At 34.9% G+C, this 21,087-nt stretch overlaps 1 protein-coding gene across 1 annotated transcript; it reads left to right on the top strand.

The window, feature by feature from the left end:
* The first annotated feature begins 523 nt into the window (after positions 1-523).
* Positions 524-19,023, top strand: gdap1l1 (ganglioside induced differentiation associated protein 1-like 1). Its single transcript, XM_015011180.2, has 6 exons — positions 524-742; positions 9,521-9,713; positions 15,555-15,728; positions 17,066-17,160; positions 17,865-17,979; positions 18,060-19,023. Exons 1-6 carry the CDS (start codon positions 563-565, stop codon positions 18,401-18,403), a joined length of 1,101 nt encoding a protein of 366 aa, XP_014866666.1. The 5' UTR covers positions 524-562; the 3' UTR covers positions 18,404-19,023.
* Positions 19,024-21,087: the final 2,064 nt, after the last annotated feature.

Genomic DNA, 21,087 nt, shown 5'->3' on the forward strand with positions numbered 1-21,087 from the left:
CAGTCACTGTGCTCGTGTTTAATTTAAAATCCCAGTAAAAACACATAAAAGTTTGTGATGAAACGTGTGGATATTTCTGCTGTTGGTTCCTCTGATTCAACATAAAAATGTTTCGCTGTGTTTATTTTCCACGTCCTTTCAGGAGCCGCTTGACCTTCCCCTGACTGCTCCCTTCGCGGGTCTCCACCGCGCATGTTTGTGCGTGCCTCATTGCGTGATGTAATACGGTCCTTCTGATTTATCCGCGTGCAGCAGCAGCATCATCCTCCTCATCATCGTCAGCAGCAGCATGGTATTACTGAGAGGCAGTTTGCATACGGATTAGGCTGTGCGGGTTTTTAGCGGGAGGTGAGGCGGATTTCAGCACCGGAGCTGACTGATGCTGGCGCCGCGTGCTCAGGTGATGCTGCGCTCGAGCTGCTGACATCCTCCCTCCCCCACCCCTCCCACCTCTACCTCTCTCTCTCTTTTCTCTCTCTCTCTCTCCTCCCTCTGCGTGCATCCATCCCCTCCGTCCCTCCTCGCTCCGCTCCTCTCCTCCACACGCACAAAACGCTCTGTCATGGCGTCTTCCAACCATGTTACCCCCACCAACTGTAGCTGGTGGCCCATCTCAGCCATGGATGAGGACGGCAAAGTGGCGGACGGAGAGGAGTGCGAGGAGCCCACGGCGGAGTCCAAACCTTTCAACAAAGACAGGCTGGTTTTGTACCACTGGACGCAGTCTTTCGCCTCACAGAAGGTAAGACCTGGAACAGAAAATGAAAATGGAGATGGCTTCACGTCTCTGTGCATGCTGTTTGTTTGCTATATGACCGAAGCGTGTCTGCATCTGGGCTTGTTTACCTCCTCCTGAGTGTGCAACACAGTACCGCCGCAGCGGGATGTTCATTTCCTCGACATGCAGCAGACATAAACGTGTCATCTGTCATGCATGATGACAGCAGAATGTTTCTCTGTTTTAGTTGATGCAAATGTTGTGCAGAGCTAAAGGCCTTTTCCCTCTGAAGCAGACCATATGGTGCTGTTTTTATGCCTTACTCGAGCCCACCTTTTGATCACCACAGATAATAAATTATTAGTGAACTTCCTTGAATGAGCCTGTGTCATTAAAACCAGCATTTAAGCTAGTCAGCTAAACATAATACATACATAATAACAACAACAGCATGAAGCCTCCAAAACTGGCCTTTTCAACAACATCACACATAAAGCAATATTTATTCTAACCTGCACTGTATAAATACCGCTGCATTACCTTCAGGGGAAACGTTTGTCCACAAGACGCTGAATTGCTTTTATGAAAATGAGAACAATAAATGCGTTTCCATTGACTATAAATACGCAATTTGGCATTTCAAAAGTAAATTCACTTTGTGGAAACACGCCAACTTCAAAAAGAAAATCTCGTTTTTCGATAAAAAGTTTTAGCGCTAAAACACGTGAAATGGGTTTCCGCATCAAAGGAGTCAAGAACCGGATGTTGCCACTGGCACAAACCACGAAGAAGAAGAAGAAGAAGACAGGAAGTAGTTGGAGGATGTTTTTATGGCGAACTCATTTATTTAGTGTGATTTTAAGTGGATTAATCATTTAATGTAAACACCGCAATTGTGAAATTGTGTTTTTGTCAACATCAATGAAATATTCAGAAAGTCTTGTGTACATTTGTAATGGAAACACATCTAATGATGTTTTGAAAAAGTCCAACAGTTTGCACATTTTTTTACCAGAATCAGCTGGGCTTCTGGAGGATGTCATGTTCTTCAACGGTGGTGTTAAACTCAAGGCGCACGGGCCAAATCTGGCCCACAGTAACTGTTTATGTGGCCCTCCAGACTCTAGATTATGTCATAAATTGAACTTTAAGATGCATTGTGTGCTAGAATATTATTTTTTTCGTCAAATCAAATCTGTTTTCATTATTGTAGAAACAAATTACATCAATGAGATGCTAAAATTTTAAGAAGTACTAATCAATCGCAGAGAAAACTGGTTACGGTTAGTTTTATTAACACATTCTGCCTTTTGAGGACATTCGTGATCCTGATGTGACCTGAAATCAAAATTATTTTGACACCCTGTTCTACAACATTAAGTAGGGATTTTTTTTATTTGTTTGTAATATTTGCATTCTGTCAGTTTATCTATTTTTTATTGTACATTTATTTAACCAGAAAGTTAAATAAATGTACAATGTACAGTTTTTAGAAGACCTGCCCAACATAAAATACATAAGCAAAATAAAATAAGTCAGACTCAATAAATTACAGAGGAAGGTCCTGTTTAACTGTTTCAGGCCCAGAAGTTTTTTTTAAAAAAGATTCAAACTCTCCCAGAAAAAGCACAACAACCCCAAAAAGATTTTAAATTTGGGTACTGAAAGAAGAAGTGAACTCCAGGAATACAAAAATAAACATCTTCCATGATTGGAGATGACAAAGAAAGGGGGAAGAAACCAGATGATGAAGTAAATAGTGATTCATTCTGTGCAATGAATTGGTCCTAGAATGCAGAAGGCATTTATAAATAATGTACACACAGTTAAGAACATTAACAATGTAGCCTTTACTTATGAATTAAATCTTTATTTTAAAAACATAAGCTCAGTTTAGCATTTAGCTTCTTTAAAAAATGCTCAATATCCACTTTGAAAGCCAGGCTTTCATCCAACCCAATACCTGAGCACTTGTAGAGCTAATAAGGTTTCTGCCTAGTTTATAAAAATCTACATAAATCAAAATATGGGAGAAATTTCTAGAAAATAAAATTAATTCCATTTTATTCACTTTCACAACCAGTAGTAAACAGTGGGGTAGGCCAAAAGTAGTCGGAAAACCATTCAGAACCTTATGAATAAAGTAGGATATCATCTGCAAAATGGTGCACTGTCATTAATAAAAGCAGCAAATTAAACAAGGCCCAAGAATGTGCCTTGGGGTATTAAAATCTTAAGAAGACTGAAGTTATATTTGTGTGTGAAAACACTGGCATATGTGAAATTTAGCTTTCAAACCATCTAAAAGTATCAACAATGGTTCCTGATCAGCTGGTCCAGCAAAAATTTACCAAAGTAAAGTTTTATCAATTTAGCGTTAAAAGAAATGATGATCCACTCATATGCATCATTATTGTAACTGTGGGATTAAGTTTTTTTGAATCCTGATACTTTATAATGTAACAAAATGTAGATCTTCTCATCACTTTTAGTGAAGTTTGACCCTCTGCTCCATCGTTTTGGGCTTCCTGGCCTCAATCTGAACCTGGTTTCACACATGGATTATGCATTTATGTCAGAAGTCCTTCAGTACTTTATGTGGGATTATCGCTCGTGTCAACTGGCCTAGAAATAACCAGCAAGTACTTTGATAATGAATAAATCTAACGATCCATTCAATCACAAATGCAAACCATCTAGGGATTTTTACAGTGTTAAATAGTCACTAGATAAAAATAAAAATAGCTTCTTGGTTTGAATTGCTCTTTTGGGAAAACTGTTGTTATGATTTTGGCAGAAAGTGTATTTGTTGTTGTTTTTAAATGGTGCAGAAAATAATACGTTTTTGCTGTTCTTAACTGTGTTATCCTACAATGAGTGGTTCTGAATTAGTTCTAGCAAACAAAAATGTTTCCAAACAGCCTAAGTTGACTTTCTTATGGGGAAAAGAAAATGTTTAATCCTATTCAGTTAGCCATTTAAGTGGCAGTTCACGGCAATAGGTGGGGGAGGGGCAACACTACATCACATCAAACCTCAGGTTACTTTTTCCTGTATATCGTTTTAAATGGCATGAAAGAGAAAATTATTGCAGTTCAAAACAGTAATTTTGAAAACCTTGATGCTGCTAATAAAACCATGCAGACTATTGGCAGCACAAATTATCCAGTTTGGAAAAAACAAGCACATCTGGAAGGTGCCAAATAACTCCAGTGACGTACTGAATCCATTAAGCATTAAATATTTAGCAGATGTAATAAAATAATTCACATCAGGACTGAAATGATTAATTGGATTAATGGCGATGAACCAATTATTGAACTAATCGTCAACTTTCATTTGCTCAATGAACAGCACATTTAGAGCCGTAATTAAGCCGAAACTCTACAAAATATACACATTTTACATTTAAGATTAAAAAAACATTTGCCTATAAATATGTTCTACCCAAAACTCCTCAAGTGGCGTAGTTTGAATTTCACCCAGTTCCAAAAAACTATCAGTTATCTTTTGCTATATATTTATTAACTGGATAATCAGAAATTATTTGGAGTTGATTCAAGCAGATATTAGAATATATTTTTAGCTGCAGACTCTTCATTTGCTGCAAATGATCACTAAATGAATGCTGCTGTTGCATTTTAGACAATGAAATGTTTATTTTCTTGTTTAAAAAACATTGAATTGATTGTATTTCTAATATTGCATAAAAAATGCGTGAATAAAAGCAAATTTGCAAAATGTGCCAATTTTTTATCTTAAGCAAATATTGTTTGATTTTTTTATCAATAAAATATTTTTTAATATTTTTATTTAGCACTTTTTCTTTCTTTTTTTAAAGTACAAACAACACAGTCATTGTGGTACAAGTCAAAATTAAACAAACAAGAAACACTGGGATAGAGAAAGGGAAGTAAATAAATTAAATATATTACATATTATTTCCAGTTGAAAGCAAATTTAGAATTTTAAATTTGATTAATGGTTACAATAATTGTTAATTAAGACAGTTGTTATTTTCAGTCCTAATTAACAAACTCATCTCTGGTCTGCATGTGGAGAAAATGACATCTAAATGGGCTCATTAGGTTCCGGGTGCTTAAATAAGTGTATTATTAATTAATAATGGATAATGCTTACTCTGCATTTTCACCCTAGAACCTTTAACCTGAGTTTTTTATTGCTATATATTTCTGCTTCCTGTAATTGCATTGTTATGAGAATTAATAGGACTCATCGTCATTGCTTGTTATTCACCGGTGGATCAAACGGATTCAGGAATGCACCTGAGTCGGTGGGACGATTTGTATTTCTCCGCTCTGCAGCCGAATAGCTGATTCTCAGCCTCTGATCTGATCGGCTCCGGTCCGAGCTGCTGAATGAAACGCTCGTCACTCAGTGGAGGGTAAACACAAAGCTCGTTGTCATGATTATCGCTTCAATCTTGGAGCTGGAGTGGCTCTCAGATCATGTGTAAGCAGCGTCACAGACTGGCTTCTTCTGCAGCTCCGTGAAAAATAAAAACACACCAGCCTGCAGAAATGATTTGTTGTTCCCCTAAAAAACAAAATATGGCGGCTTTTTTTACGGTGGCATATCATAGGACTATACTAAAAAATAGAAATAAATAAAAATACGAGAATGAAGTCATGATATTTCAGAAATGAAGTCGTATGAGAATAAAGGTGAAATAAGATCAGATTAAAATCATAGTATGTTCAGAAAAAAGTCATAATCTAGGAAAATAAAGTTGAAATAGAATAAAGTTGAAATACTATAATAAAGTCACAGTTTTATAAAAAGAAATGAAGTTATAAAATTACAAGCAAAAAGCTGATGTATTATGAGAATAAAGTTTAAAAACCATGAGGATAAAGTCACAATATTACAAAAACAATCACAATTTTGCAAGAATAAAGTTGAAATTATGTGACAAAATCATCACAATATTTTGAGAATAAAATCAGAATAACAAGAATAAAGTCATAATGTTATGGTAATAAGAAAGTTGAAATAAGATGAGAATAAAATCTTAATATTTTTGGAAAAGTCATAATTTACAAGAATAAAGTTGAAATAATGTGACAAAAAAGTTATAATATTTTGAAAATAAATCATGTTAACAAAAATAAAGTCATAATGTTATGAGAATCAAGTCGTACGAGAAAAAAGTTCAAGTAATGAGAATAAACTCCTGAATAATGAGGATCTGTGCTGTTTTCTGCATTCGTGGTGCTTCACTCCATCCCTTTTCCTGGGCTCTAATATATAAATATAATGTCATATTTTCGTCTTATTGTGAACACAACAGATATGAAAACGTCAGAGATGGATTTAGCTTGATAACGGCACATTTATGTGCAGCCGCAGCGATCGATCGCGCTCCGGTAACATCAGGACCTGCAGGTCAGAGATTTACATCTCCAGCAGTGAGACTGTCAGACTCAGCTGTTTCACATGCCAGTTTCCCTCAGGCCAATCATGTAAGAGTTAGCTTCTGGTTTTATTTTTTAGTGTCATGATGTAGAAGTGGAAGGGGTTAAAGGTCATTGCAGATGGAAAGATATATTCTGCACTTTTTGCTGCTTCGCTGTTTCTATTGTTTTTATATTATTGTGCAAAGTCATCAGATTTCAGATTTACCCAACTACCTGCACTTGTTTAAAAAGTTTGTTTAAAAGAAAGATTTCTGCAGAAGATAGCTGTCTTACTTCATTTCAGCACGTGAAGCTGTAAAGGAATTAATCAGAAGTTGATTTTAAATTTAATAAGGAGACTTCTGCAAAAGAGAACAGATGTTCGTAAAATTCATAATTTGTGTCAGCCATCTGTGTCTCCTATTAGAAATGTGGCTGGCACCAAAAGGCCTCATGCATGAATCTGCTTTGAAGGTTTTTTCACCTGAAACACTGCAAAACATAAAAATCTAATCAAGTATCTTTATCTAGTTTCTGGTAGGGCTGTGTAATAATATCGATTTTGTGATATATATCGATATTTTCTTTCCTAGAAAAAAATCGATATTCATCCGCAAGTATCGTAACATCCAACTGTCACCTTGCTCACTCACTGCTTGCTTCGCCGGGAGAGTGATTAGGTCATCAGGCTTAGAGTGATTACTTCAGATGTTAAGTGTCGAGGTTAAAAAGGTATCAAACTATTCAGAGCAGGGAACTTGGTGCACTTTATTTACTTTCCAAATGCATGTAAGCTACAGTTTGTACTGTTTCAATTAAACATGTTTTCTCACCACTTCTTTGATTCAATTTGTCCAGCTGTCGACTTTAAGTCTCTGTCCATGTCCAACCAGAGCCAGGTGTTGTGTAGTTGGTGCTTTTAATCAGTTTTCAGTTAAATTAATTCAATCCAACTCTATAACAGTCACAAAATGTCACCAAAATCACTCTGTCCCTCTTAAATCTTTCAGAAAATCGCAAAAGTGTATTGAATTGTATCGTTTGCTGAATATCGTAATATATATCATGTCATGAGCAGAATATCGTGTATCGTATTGTGAGATTATTGTATCACTGCAGCCCTAGTTTCTGGTGCAAATATCTTAGTAAACTTAAAATAAGACAAAATAACTTACAAGTAAATTTTTTGCAAGATATGAGATTGCTTTAAGTCAATGATTTCTTAATATCCTCTATCTTGCTAAAACATTACTTGTAAATCAGTTCTGTCTTATTTCAAGTGCACTAAGATATTTCCAATGAAATCTGGACCAAAAATACTCTTATTTCCTGTAAAAAAAATGACATTTTATAAGCCCTGAACAAGCAACAATAACTCTGAAAAACCTTGTGGCAGGTCTGTTTTATTTACTTCTTAGGAGCCCAAGCTAAAAGTTGTAAATATTATATGCATAACTGGAAGTGTTTGGTTTGATGTTAGTAATATATGTAGTTAAAAATTAGTTCTGTATTTGCAATAAGACGAAAAGTTGATTTTAGCAGAATATTACAGTTTTAACTGAACATGTAAGCAATTTGTAATCTGTTGCCCTCGATGTTTAGCTACCAACTCATGGATAAATTGTTTTTTCCTTCTTTTTGCTCTACATGTTTCATTTATTAAGGAATAAATGCTGCTGAGAATTTTTATTTTTGATGAAAATTATTCCAGAGGTGATGGGAGTTTCAAACTTATGTTTCATTCATTCAGACTCTACACACTTGGACAACATTAAAACCTTTTCTTTCGTAGTTGGTTTGAGTAAATCAAGAATAGTGTTCTTAATCATTGGCTGTGAAAGTGAGTATGACACTTTCACGTCCTCAAAAGCAGGTACAAATTGTCACTTGGACTCGGTCCAAAATGTCTTCTGGCTGATAGCTTTTGTACATGAAGATGTTGGATGTAAAAAAAAAAAAAACTGCAAAAGGTAAATTTTCTGTAGTTTTAAAGCCAAAACCTTGTCAACTTGTCACCTCGAATTTGATCTTGTTGAGTTTTTCCTCATTTGATTATGTTTTCTCAAAACCCAATAATTATTAACTTGTTCCCAATCTGTTTTAATAAAAACAAAACCCCGAGCTGAATAAGAAAGTCTGACACATTTCCATTGTATCTTTTCACCAGACACAGTGCTACCTCTCGCTGCAGAGCTCGTATTTTGCCTTCCAAGCATCTGAACATCTTGGCATCATTAGCAGAGAGTGACTAATCTATCATTACATAACAAACTCTTCTTGCAACAGTAACTGTGTTATTTGTGGGCATCCTTATGGGACACCTTAGTGGTATAAAACTGCAACTTGACATTGAAGAACTTATCAATCCTGGATTTAACGCACTACTCATAGAGGTCTCTCTTTTAGGCAAGCAGCTGCATTCATTCCTACTGTCAAAATCAGTGAATTAATTTAATGTAAAAACATCTTAGCAAAGATTAAATAAGACTAAATCGCCTGTACTGCAAACTGAATGTTTTAAAATTAATACAATTATGCTATTGTTTACATCTGGAAATTTTGTGCATCCACTCAATGCTGGAGGGCAAAAAGACGATTTTTTTTTTTTACTTACCATCCGTAGCCGTGCTGCCACAGAAAAAACGTTGAAGAATAATTGTAAACCACTCGTATGCTGAACTTTTCTTGCTCTCTGTGTCAGCTTCGCTGTGCACACGTTGCCATAGCAACTGACTGACAACGGCTCCACTAGTATAATGTGCTCCAAAAAACTCTCAATCATTTCCCACACAAATGAAAACAGAACATTCAGTCCATTAGAGTATTTTGTTTTCAGGCTTGATGTTTATTTTGTGATTATTAATAAGTGATTGCTGTGATAGATTAGCTACCACTGCTGTTTGCTAAGCTAACACAGCAGAGGTTGATTAGCTAATTTAAACACCTGGTGATCTGTCAGAGTTGGTGTTTAATTGGACTTTTTTTATTTTTGTTAACTGAACTGAAAGACACTGAATTCTGCAGCACATCTACATTTAAGGTTTTCAAAGTCAAGCTAGCATAACTGACCTTCTTCCCTCTCCCTCGCTGTTATTTTTTTAATTAAAATTTTTTCCCGACCTTGTTATATAGTTGTGTAATTTTGACAATTAGCATCACTGCGTCCCTTTTCTTTTACATATCAGGCATACATTTAAGATTTAGCACGTTATGTCGACAACTTGACAGCTAAAACCAATAGTAGTCATCGTCGGGGAGCAGCTTTTTGGCACATCATGTCACATTGCAGAGTGTCTAAAACAAACAAGCACTCATATGTTGTGATTCATCTACAGTGACATCCTGTTTGTTTGGAGCTAAGCTGTGTATGTCTGTGTAATTTCAGGTACGTCTAGTGATCCATGAGAAGGGTCTGGTGTGTGACGAGAGGGATGTGAGTTTGCCGCTGCAGGAGCACAAAGAGCCTTGGTTCATGAGACTGAACCTGGGGGAGGAGGTTCCCGTCTTCCTCCACGGAGACACCATCATCAGCGACTACAACCAGATTATAGACTACATGGAGAAAAACTTTGTGGGAGGTATGGCATGGGGGTTGTAACTAGGCCCGCCACAGAAGTTATTGCGATAAACAATAGTATTGTTGTTTTGAGAACATTTTCAAATAATATAATACAGGATCAATAAACTTTAAATTTTAATGAATATTTAACACTGGAAGTAGAAGACATTTTAAATATCTGAAATAAATAAACACCTTCTCTACGTTTAGATTTTTTTTTATTTCCGTAGCGCTGATAGATTCAGCTCTTCTGGTGCTCTGATATCTGATTTTTCATTTTACCTCCCAATAATCACTTCTCTACAAAACGGAAAAACTTTAAATATTATCTATTTACAAGATGTGCAAAGTGCCCTTCAGATTTATTAACACCTTAATGATGATGGTTAAAAAAGATTTATGGCGTTTTCTCTGCTCTGTTAGATTAGGGATTAAAATGGAAACATTTATCGCATTTTCATTTTGTTTGGTTCTCTTTCACACTGAGTTATGTCAAATGAACCAAACATTTTGAGCAACCTGTTCCCCTGCTCACCTGTGGGGGCGCTGCATCAAGAACTACAAAAGGAGATGACATGAAAACCTCTGAACAAGATCGCAACTTCCTTCTTCCCCTATAAGCAACTGAGCGTCAATTGTCTATCGATAAATATATATTTGATCACAAAACAGACAATGTTAACATAATATCTATGTAAAAAAAAAATCTTATCTTTGTAATGATAACATAGAAAATTATATTTTCTTATTTTCCACTTTCTTTGGTTTCTGTTGACAGACTGTTCCACAGATTTGTTTAGTTCTGACTTTACTTATGTCTATATATATTTTTCTCTGATCCTCCCAAATTACAATCGCTATCTTTTAATAAATCTTTTCCTTTTCAATATGAAAAGGAATAATTTGGGGCTTGTTTGTGTTAACCAACTTTGACATTAACTCAACAGGAGAAGCAATTTATTATTAATAAGAGCTAAACGTCTGATAATTTGCATTACAAACAGTAATGACTATGCATTTGTTGCTGTTGTTTTTTATCAAAGGATTCCCAGAAGCTGAAAACCAAAGATCCAGTAAAACAGCAGGAAGTTTGTGCATGGTTCCAGTGCAGCTGCTGGTTCTGTCCATACATTGTTCATTTGGACTAACAGGGACAACTGGAAGACATTCCAAGGCCGCCTGTCGTCCTTATATGGAGTGTCAGTATGAAGTCACTGCTGCGTCTTTGCTCCAATGTCACCAAAACCATCTCGAATTATTACATAAAAAAAAAACTGGAATGTTTCCCAGAGAGGAATCTGAATGAAAGTGGTTTCGAAAATAGAAGATTAATTTTTGTATCTTGAAGCTGTTAGTAAATATTGAGACTAAAATAAACGAGCACTGAAGGTGAAAAGCAGAAACAACATTCTTATACAGAAGGTAGGGAGCCATTTATCATTCATTAACCTTGTCTAAATGGTGTTGAAGACAGATCTTGTTTTTATTAAAGGTGACCTGTTATGCTGCCTTGAACAGGTTAGGTCAGGTCTTATATTTTTTGCACAAAATCATTCTTATATATGAGCTGTTTTAAGGCATCTTGTCACTTTATATCCAAATAAGTTGCTACTGGCCATGCTAACTCAAAATGTCTGCAAACAGTTGCACAATTATACAACCATACATCTTTGAAAAGCAAAAGTGGAGCCTCCTGCACACCCAACAAACCATTTTTGTTTTTAATTTGATTTTAATATGGCTGAAACAGTTAGCGTGGTAAGGTATTTCACAATGTTTGTAGGATTTTGAAGCGGTTCATTTGAATTTTTTTATTTAATTTTGTTAATATTTTGAGGAATACCATTATGTCATTTTTGTAATGTTTGGACATCACAAACAATAATCTCTGCTATGGTGAAGACTAATCGGGATCCAAATGCAGCAAGAGGTTTCTGAATGGCAACTCAACAAAACACCTGTCTTTTCCAGCAGCCATTGTACAGAGCACACAGCGGTAAAACGAGCCGACCAAACGTGCTCAGCTTGGGATGCGAGGTATCTTTGGAGCACTGCTGGGGTTGCTAGGCAACGGCAGAGCTCCACTGGGGTTGCTAGGTAATGGGCAGTACCTTCTGATTTGTGACGTTACATTCCGGAGATTTTTGAAATGGCTAATTTTCCAGACATAAGAAAAACATGAACTTATTGCCAAAAAACCCCCGACTGGGTGGGTTTTCCAAGTTCATGGTTGTTTTTTAGAAGCAGTAGGAATCCAAATGGAAGTACAAAAAAGTGCAAAATGTGAATTTTGTGCAATATGTCCCCTTTAAGAACAGTCAGAAAATGTAAAACAATTAATTTTTTTTTTTTTCCCATTCTTTTCATAAGACTCCTTACTTTTTGGATAATTTAGAGACATTGTTACTATAGAAATCAGACTACTTTTTTGCTTTGTTAAAATATTGAATACTTAGTTTATTGCTGAACTTTAAAAGTAAAAATATATTTATATATTTTAGCCTGGATTGCACTGCAACAAAACACACAGGAGTTAGTGTATGGCACTGCACAGTAACTCCAGTGTTGGCTGTAGTATTCTCAGCTGAGATGTTATATAACACAGATGGTCTCTATTGAAAGCAGCAGATGACCAGACTTTCTGCTTCCTCTGAAACAAAATGCAGCAGCTGAAACCTCTTTCCCTTCCAGACTCCTACATTTTAAACCAATTCTGCACAACTCCAGCATTTACAGCAAAACCAGAGACACGGATGTCTTTATGTAATCTATAAAGTGTTGAAAAAAGACCCTTAGTGCTGTAAAACCAGACATCCTGCTGGACAAGCTTTTACCCAGAATTCAGTCTGGGATATATGTCTTGCAGGCGTGTTTCTTCTCTGCATTCATATCCCTAATGAGAGCTGCAGCCAGCCTCAGGTGCCTCAGAGAAACTAAATATATCATGTCTTTTATTTTTAAACTACGTTGCACAAACAGTGCTGTGAGAAGTACTTCCTCTCTTACATCTTTCTTCAGGTTTTATCTAATCACCTTTAAAAGTTTCAAATCATGTAACAAAATTTAAGAAGACAAAAATAACTTGATAAAATAGAAAAAGTAGTTTTTAAATTTTGATTTCATTCATGAAAAAGCAAAAAAAAATATCTGTGTGGTGATAAACTAATTAACAAAACATGTCTGTCAACAGGAAGTAGGCTGAAACATATCAAAAATAAAAATATTATGACCAGATATGATGAAATTCTCAAAGATTTTCAGGCTCCTATTTAATTTTTATTTCACTTTGTATGTAGGTACTTTGTTAATATACAATTTATATTATTGTCACATATTTTTACACTTAATTGGGTATATTTTGTTTCTGTGTTGCTGCAACAAGTGAATTTCTCCACTGTAGGATTAACATTCTATTTTATTCTTGACTCTTTGCCGGTTATCACAGGAGTGGAACAGAGTATATATTATATAATATGTATATATTAGGAGAAAAGTTGATTTCATTTTTTTCTCCTCCATATTAGTTTAATATATTTTAATTTTTTCATGTTTTGTTTGAGTTTACAATTTGTATAATAATGTGTAACACATGACAAAGTCATAGCAGTGCATGCTAGCAGAAAGCAAAACCACTACAGCTGATGAAATGTGAATGAATGTGAAATGTGATGAAACAGCAGCTGTGTTTACGTTACAAAAGTATGCAAAACTTTGTCGATATTAAAAAAACACAATTTTGCAATTGTGGCGTTTCCATTAAATAAGAAATACAATTAAAATCACACGTGAATAAGTAATTAAAAAACACTCTGCGGCGTCTCCTTCCTACAACTTCCTGTTGTCTTCTTCGTTATTTCCATCAGTAGTAACATCCGGTTGCTGATTTGGTTATTGAACGTAGTGTAATACAAAAATAAACTAGGTTTTATACAAACACAGTAAATTTAAAACAAAAGAACAGTAGTAAAGTATATTTACACGTTCGAAGGAGTGGGTAGAAGTATGAACTTATTTTTACACCCTCCTCTCTTACATTTGTTATATCATCCAATAAATTCATGTTAGCTTGATTTTAACAGCCTTTTTTATTATTTTATATATCCATATCAATAGCTAATACAGTGAATTCATAATTACGCGCCAATATAACCAAGCATCATTTTTAACATGTTAAAAAAAAAATCTACGTGAATGACAACTTTTTAAAAAAGTAACAATTGATAATAGCAGTCACATCATGTGACTCGTTTGATGAAACATAAGTGTTTCCATTGGAGTTTTGTGAAATACACTAATTTTGATAAACCTGAAAAACATAAATGAAAAACCTACATTTTCTTTTAAATTGTGTTTCCATTGACCAAATTTAATTTTCTTAATATCAGATTTCTAAATTAAACTGTCATTGGAAACGCAGCTGCTGAGGCTGCAAAAACATTTTAGCCAAAAGGTAAAGAACAAAAACTAAAGTTTAGCTTCTTCTATCTTATGTATAACACAGTTGGGAAGTTCTTTGTTCTGTTGTTGTAACATTTGCATGACAGTGCAGAAGCAGACCTTCAGGACCACTGCATGGTCTGCACATCTACAGACTGATTACTCAGCATTCTGGTGTGTTGCCAAGTGCAGCTCTGCTCTCCCTTTTGGGAGCTTCTCCACCGGCTGAAAGCAGCTGTCTGATCGTTTCTGTTGGGTCAGAGATGCTGTCCCTGAAAACGGCTGGCTGTGATAAACAACGCTGCTGTTCAGTCATTAACGGTCAATGCTGCATGTCAGCTGCAGATCACTGTCGCTCCTCACAGGTTTGATGGCGTTCTCTGGCTTAAGCTTTCCAACTTTTCATCAAGATTTGATTAAAGTAAAACATTTCAGTTTTTGCTTCCTCAACCCACAGGATATGTCTCCGAACTTTAAAGTTGTAGTATGTAACTTTCATTAAAAAAAAAAATTCAGTTTTTTTTTTTTTTTTCATATTTGTTAAAACTATGAAGTAAATGTTAAAGAAATGCACCCGGTCAAAAACAACCAATCAGAGCCAGGAGGCTGGTCAATGCTAATGATAATGGCAGAGAAACAACTTACCTTTACAGGAAAACTGTTTGTTAGCCGTAATCTGTGGCTATGCTAACTAGCCTTAGCATTCATGGCAGGCTATGCTAGCTGTACCGCAGAAAGCAAAGGGGAGGTGTAAATGAGCACCACTACAATGAGGATGATTGACAGCGCTAAAACCCACCTCCTAACTGTGAGGCGGGTCTTAGCATCACAGTGCTAACTGGAACTTATCCCTGTTAGCACTGTTTCATAACATAATGTGAGGATTTAGTGACAGTTTCAATAAATATATTAGAAAAAAAAAAAAAAAATATATATATATATATATATATATGTGTGTGTGTATATATTTCTTAATAAAAGTTGCATAATGCAGCTTTAATATGAGTTGTTTTTGTTTGTTTGTTTTTGTTTTTTTTACAGAATTTAAACTGAGTGAAGCTAAAACTGGAGGAGTTCTGGGTAGAACATTTAAAAACAAATACATATATTTTATCTTAAATAGAAAATGTGCCTTTTTTAACAGTCTTTATACTCCAGTTAACTATTAATTGATTACTAAATTAGTTGATGATTATTTCAACAATCGATTCATCGCGATTAATTAATTTAATCATTCCAGCCCTAAATGTACTTTTTTGCTTCGTTTTTGCTGTTTGTAAGAAATGTTTTCTCTGTCCAGCAGAGACATTTTGGTAATTTTGCAGAAAGTTACTGAGGAGTTCTGGAAATATCTCGATTTGTTTTTGAATCCATTGAACGTCAGAAATGCTACCTTCTCTTCGTTTGTGTCTCCCTCCTACAGAGACGGTGGCTCAGCTGATTCCTGACCCGGACTCACCTCTCTACGACCGCGTGCAGCAGTACCGCCACCTGCTGGACGGCCTGCCCATGGACGCTTACACGCACGGCTGCATCCTCCATCCAGAGCTCACCACTGACTCTATGATCCCAAAGTACGCCACCGCAGAAATACGTAGTAAGTGACGCCAGGCATGAATCTGCATAACTCCGTGATTCTTACAGGAGGAAAGGAGAAAGTTTGGGTTGTAGAATTTTCAAGATATTTCAAAACAGCTTTTAATGAATTAATGCTGTTTTAGTTATGGCTGGACAATAAATCAATAACAATATATGTCGCAACAGATATATGACCAAATATTCAGTATATAGAATATTCACTGATCTTTGATCCAGAATCGCCCACTCTTTGGTTACCTAGCAACAGGTTACTGGGCAACAAGCAGTTTCAAGTCCCCCCCCCCAACTTTGGTTACCTAGCAACGACCTGTTGAGTAACTTGCGCATCTGCAGTTTCAGGTTTTGCCACTGTGCCTCAAAACTGCTTAATAATAATAATAATAATAATAATAATAATAATAATAATAATGATGATAATAATAATAATAAACACAGGAAAGAAAACTGTGGATGAAAAGGAAATGCCACACCACCAGTTTGGTAGTATTTCAAATATTTAAAATAAAAAAAAACTAATAAATAATTATTAATATCAACTAATATGAAACACTCATGATTAAGTTTTTCAGCCATCTTGTCCAGCCCTACTTATTGTGTGTTTTTACGTTAAGTGCTCTGTGTCTGAGTTTTTAGAAAAGCACCATATGAATAAAATGTATATTATTATTATTTATTTTGTTAAATAAGTAAAACAAGATTAGTATCCATTGCTACCCAATTCTTTTTCAGATGTAAGAGTATGTTAAATTGTAACTAAACCCGCCCCCCAAAATGGGCGGAGCCAAGAGACACTAAGGGGCGTGGCCAAGTATGGTGATGAGCAGACAGGGTAGGACGAAAGGAGTACTGTTGCTTGATTATAAACTCTTTGGCTATATTTAGCGACTTTCCAGACCTTATCGTGACTTTTATTAAAAATAAAAAATTTGCCAGATTTTGACAAAACTGTAGGAGAATTTAACAGCTTACACGCCATTTGACCAAAGGGGGCAGCACTGAGACGGTTTTAGGCAAAATAATATGGAACTAGACAAATTTACACAAAAATGTCCAAATTCAGACAGAAACATAAATATGGAACCCTAAATAACGTATTTAGTTTATCAGCAAATAGAGTGTATTTGTGGGTTACTTACTTTATTTTTTTTTTTAAATAAAGAACTAAATATTTAACTGATTTTTTGAAAGGGGGCATTATTTTCATCCAAATGGGTAAGCACAAATATCTCCACTGGTTATTTATAATGTTAAAAGACATTATATATTACCGCTTCATAACGTTTTCTCCTGTGTTCAATAAAATAATGCAAAAACACTTAACGTGTGTAACTTCAGGACACTTGGCTAATGCTGCAACTGAGCTGATGAAACTGGACCATGAAGAACCTCAGCTGACAGAACCGCATTTGTCCAAGCAGAAAAAGCTAATGGTGAGTTTATAACAAACCAAGTCTTCTTCAGTTCAGTTTACTGTCATTTTCAACCTCCAGCTTCAGCAAACAGAGTCGACAAGCAGTTCACATTATTTCATGAAATAGAGAGTAGAAAGAGACATTCACATATAAAAACACAATGGCAGATAAAATAAAATCCAGTGTATATTTAGTTTTATTCATTCAGTCCCTGAAAGGAGGGATGAAGAGTAGTTTAAATGAAGTAAATTAAATTATTCGCATCCCTAAAAATGTTCTGGTTGAGTTTCACTACAAAATCATAAAATCTTACCAAGTTTTGTTTTAGCATAAATATTTTACTACACTTAAAATAAGACAAACTAACTTAGAAGTAACTTTTCAGCAAAACTACAGGAGTTTGTTTTAAGTCAGTACCTTAATATTGATGAAATAGTAATAATTTACAACATATTTTTCACATGTTATAAGTGAAATAAATGTTAAAGAATTACTGACTTAAAATAAGCTCCTATGTCTCACTGAAAAGCTGTGAGGAAGTTATTTATGTTCTACTTCAATTGTACTACAATATTTGCACATGAAACTAAACAAAAATACTTTGTAAGATTTTATGTTTTTGCAGTGTTTTGGACTGACTCTGTTGTAACTACTACTACAAATTTAACACTTTAAAGAAACACTTTAAAACATTATAATTAACTCTGATTAATGATTTCCAGGCAAAGATCTTGGACCATGATAATGTGAACTACTTGAAGAAAATCCTGGGGGAGTTAGCCATGGTTCTGGACCAAGTGGAGGCTGAACTTGAGAAAAGAAAACTAGAGTATCAAGGTAGTTTTCAAGTGACAACACAAAATAAAACAAAAACAACCTAAAGCTGTTGATCTTATTGCTGCTGTTTTACCTCACAGGTCAAAAGTGCGAGTTGTGGCTTTGTGGACCTGAATTTACGCTAGCTGATATCTGCCTTGGAGCCTTGTTGCACAGGCTCAAGTTCTTGGGACTTTCTAGGAAATACTGGGAGGACGGCAGCCGGCCCAACCTGCAGTCCTTTTTCGTGCGTGTCCAAAAACGCTACGCTTTTCGAAAGGTGTTGGGCGACATCCACACGACTCTCCTGTCAGCAGTCCTACCCAACGCCTTCCGAATGGTAAAAAAGAAGCCGCCATCTTTCTTCGGGGCCTCGTTTCTCATGGGCTCTCTGGGTGGGATGGGCTACTTTGCCTACTGGTATTTAAAAAAGAAATACATGTAGTGAATGCCCTCTTGTAGTGTTAAATGTTTGTGTATTTGTGTGATGCTTCAACTTTTCTGTAATGTTTTATGACTGCAGGAAAATATAATGAATCTATATAGAGAACACTATTACTTACCTGGGTACACAAAGAAATATGAAAACATTCCATAGTATGAATTTAATGACAGCACATTTTATGGTAGTAAAGGCCTTTGTTAACTGTTCATTTCTGAAACTTGCAGCTTTTGTGCATGCAAGACCTCATTTCTTTATTTATTATTTATTTTAGTTTTAGTTTTTTGGAGGCATCCATCATTTCCACACTGAAAACAGACCTGGTTAAAACGTTGAGCATAACCAACTCTTCCATTTCTTTGAGTTTCCAGCTGATAAAATCACTGCATATAAATAAATATGTTCTGAAAAGTGCTGCTCTGCTGGAAACTGCCAGATAAAATGTTACGGAGGGATTTTTTTTTAATACAGGTTTTGTTAGGAGTATGATTTTTAAATAAGAGGAAATTGTTTTTGCTAGTTAGCATTAAGACTGGTAAAAGTTTTTGATCTGTCTGAAATATATAAGACTTATCATACAAATATCACCAATACCCCTTCAAAAATATTTCAAACTACCACAGTTGTGCGTTATTAATGCATCCCATAGGTATTTTTATCCTTGGACAGAGTAAAGTTAGCCGTTTTCGTATAATAATTTAACTTCTTTTATTAGGACAGAATAAAAATAAAAATGATGTCCAGATATCTAGAAAAATATTATTTCCCATATTCCGCAATATTAAAAACCATTTAATTTATATGTTGCAAACTCTGGTCACCATAATGCTACAATTGTTAGCATTAGTTTAGCATGAAAACTAGAAAAATAAGTTAGACTTTCATAAACCTACAGAGTTGACCAAACTAAATCCCTGCAATTCCTGAAATAAAATAACCTGAATTAATTTTCATAACTTACAAAATTAACTGTGGCGTTATTTCTTCTGAAATGTTTTTACCCTTAGACAAAGAACAACTAGCTTGTTTTATTTGGTATTTTTCATACATCTCTGATGCTAAACTGGAGCCAGTAGAAAAAAACATAAATATCTACTTGAAGTGATGCACTAAATATTTGTATCTATCTACAAAACTTAAAACCAGCCAAGGAAATGTTTTTTTTGTCAGGATTTAGCCTTTGGACCGGGAGGTTAGCAGCAGTTTCTCGTCTGTCAGCAATGTTAACTATTAGACCAGTTTCAAAAAAGAAAAAACTTAAAAGACAATTTAGGAAGAGAACAAAGTATTTATTTTTAATGTTTTTTAAATTGGTGTAAATTTCAAAACAAAATTAACCCATTTGTTGTTAATTGTTTTCGCCACAGAAAGAAGATAGCTATCGTTAGCGTAGCATAAAGATCAGAAAAAGAATGTACAAGATCACTTGTACATTCTTGTTAGCTGTTTTTTACCATCATTTCTCATCTTACCAATACTAAAATACATAATTTAACAAGAGATATGGTCATAATAATACAATAAAATACTGATGTAAATTTCTCAATTGCTGCAAATTTAAAAGTAGCACCACAGAACAGAGATGATTATTGTTAGCTTAGCATAATGACCATGAAAGGATAAAAGCTAGCTTGTCTTTGGCTAAAACTTATAAACTAACCAATCTGAATCTCACTAATTCTCCTTGTAAAAACTTTTCAAATGCTTACACTATAGATAACATTTATTGTTTATCTACAAATTCAAAATGAGCTATGGAGGTGTTAACGATTTCTCATGTCACCAATTATAAATATTGGGGATATTTTTTTAAAACTCATTAATAAAGGCCAAATAATACAGTAATACACATTATTTTCCAAACTCAAGCAAATATAATTTTTATATTGAACTAATTTGTTGCATATATGAAGAGCAAAGTAAGGGAATGTAAACTAGATATAATTATATAACTAAATTTACCGGTTATCTTCAAAGTCAAAGTGAGCTCTGAAAATGCTTTTTGTTGGGTATTTTTTGGAAAGAGAAAATTAGCCGCTGCACATTTTTTGCCAATATTAAATGTTGGACCTTATTAAAAAAGTTAACATTGTTTTTTTTTGTTCAACCCTCAAAATAAATATTTTACACATTTGTATAAAAAACTAGGAGTGTTAAATCCACAGGTGGAGATAAATGGTTTACATATGTTTACATGTTTTTGTTTTATTCAAATCAAGTTTTCTGCTCTACTTCTGCGTACAATCACTGTGTAAAACCTGCAAACTGTTTTACTGCAGATTCTCAGTGATTTCCAAAAGGTTTTTGAATTGTTAAACCAGGTCACATTATTTCCTGCAGTCAAACACTTCCTCTGATTTCTGATCCAGTTTTCAGTTTTTATCTCACGCTAACAGACTGTAGCTTTACTGAGCCTCATAGTGACAACTCTGCTCTCTTCTAACCCACAGAATAGTGATTTTTCCAAAAATATCAACGTAATTACTCCAATGTTAGCTCACAAAATACCACAAAGACATTGTTAAATTTATTTATTTTCAGCTGCACAGGCTACACAGCACACCTCGGATCATTGTCATAAACTTTGGGTGTTTTAAACGTTACACTTAGCTTTTACAATTATTGAAATTTAAGTTCTGCATTTGTGGCACCAAAAGTTGTATTAGGTTTAGGGTGTGCGTGTTTCA

The sequence above is a fragment of the Poecilia mexicana genome, unplaced genomic scaffold (assembly GCF_051168715.1).
Source record: "Poecilia mexicana isolate PSO_F unplaced genomic scaffold, ASM5116871v1 scaffold_7, whole genome shotgun sequence".
In the NCBI taxonomy this organism is placed as follows: domain Eukaryota; kingdom Metazoa; phylum Chordata; class Actinopteri; order Cyprinodontiformes; family Poeciliidae; genus Poecilia; species Poecilia mexicana.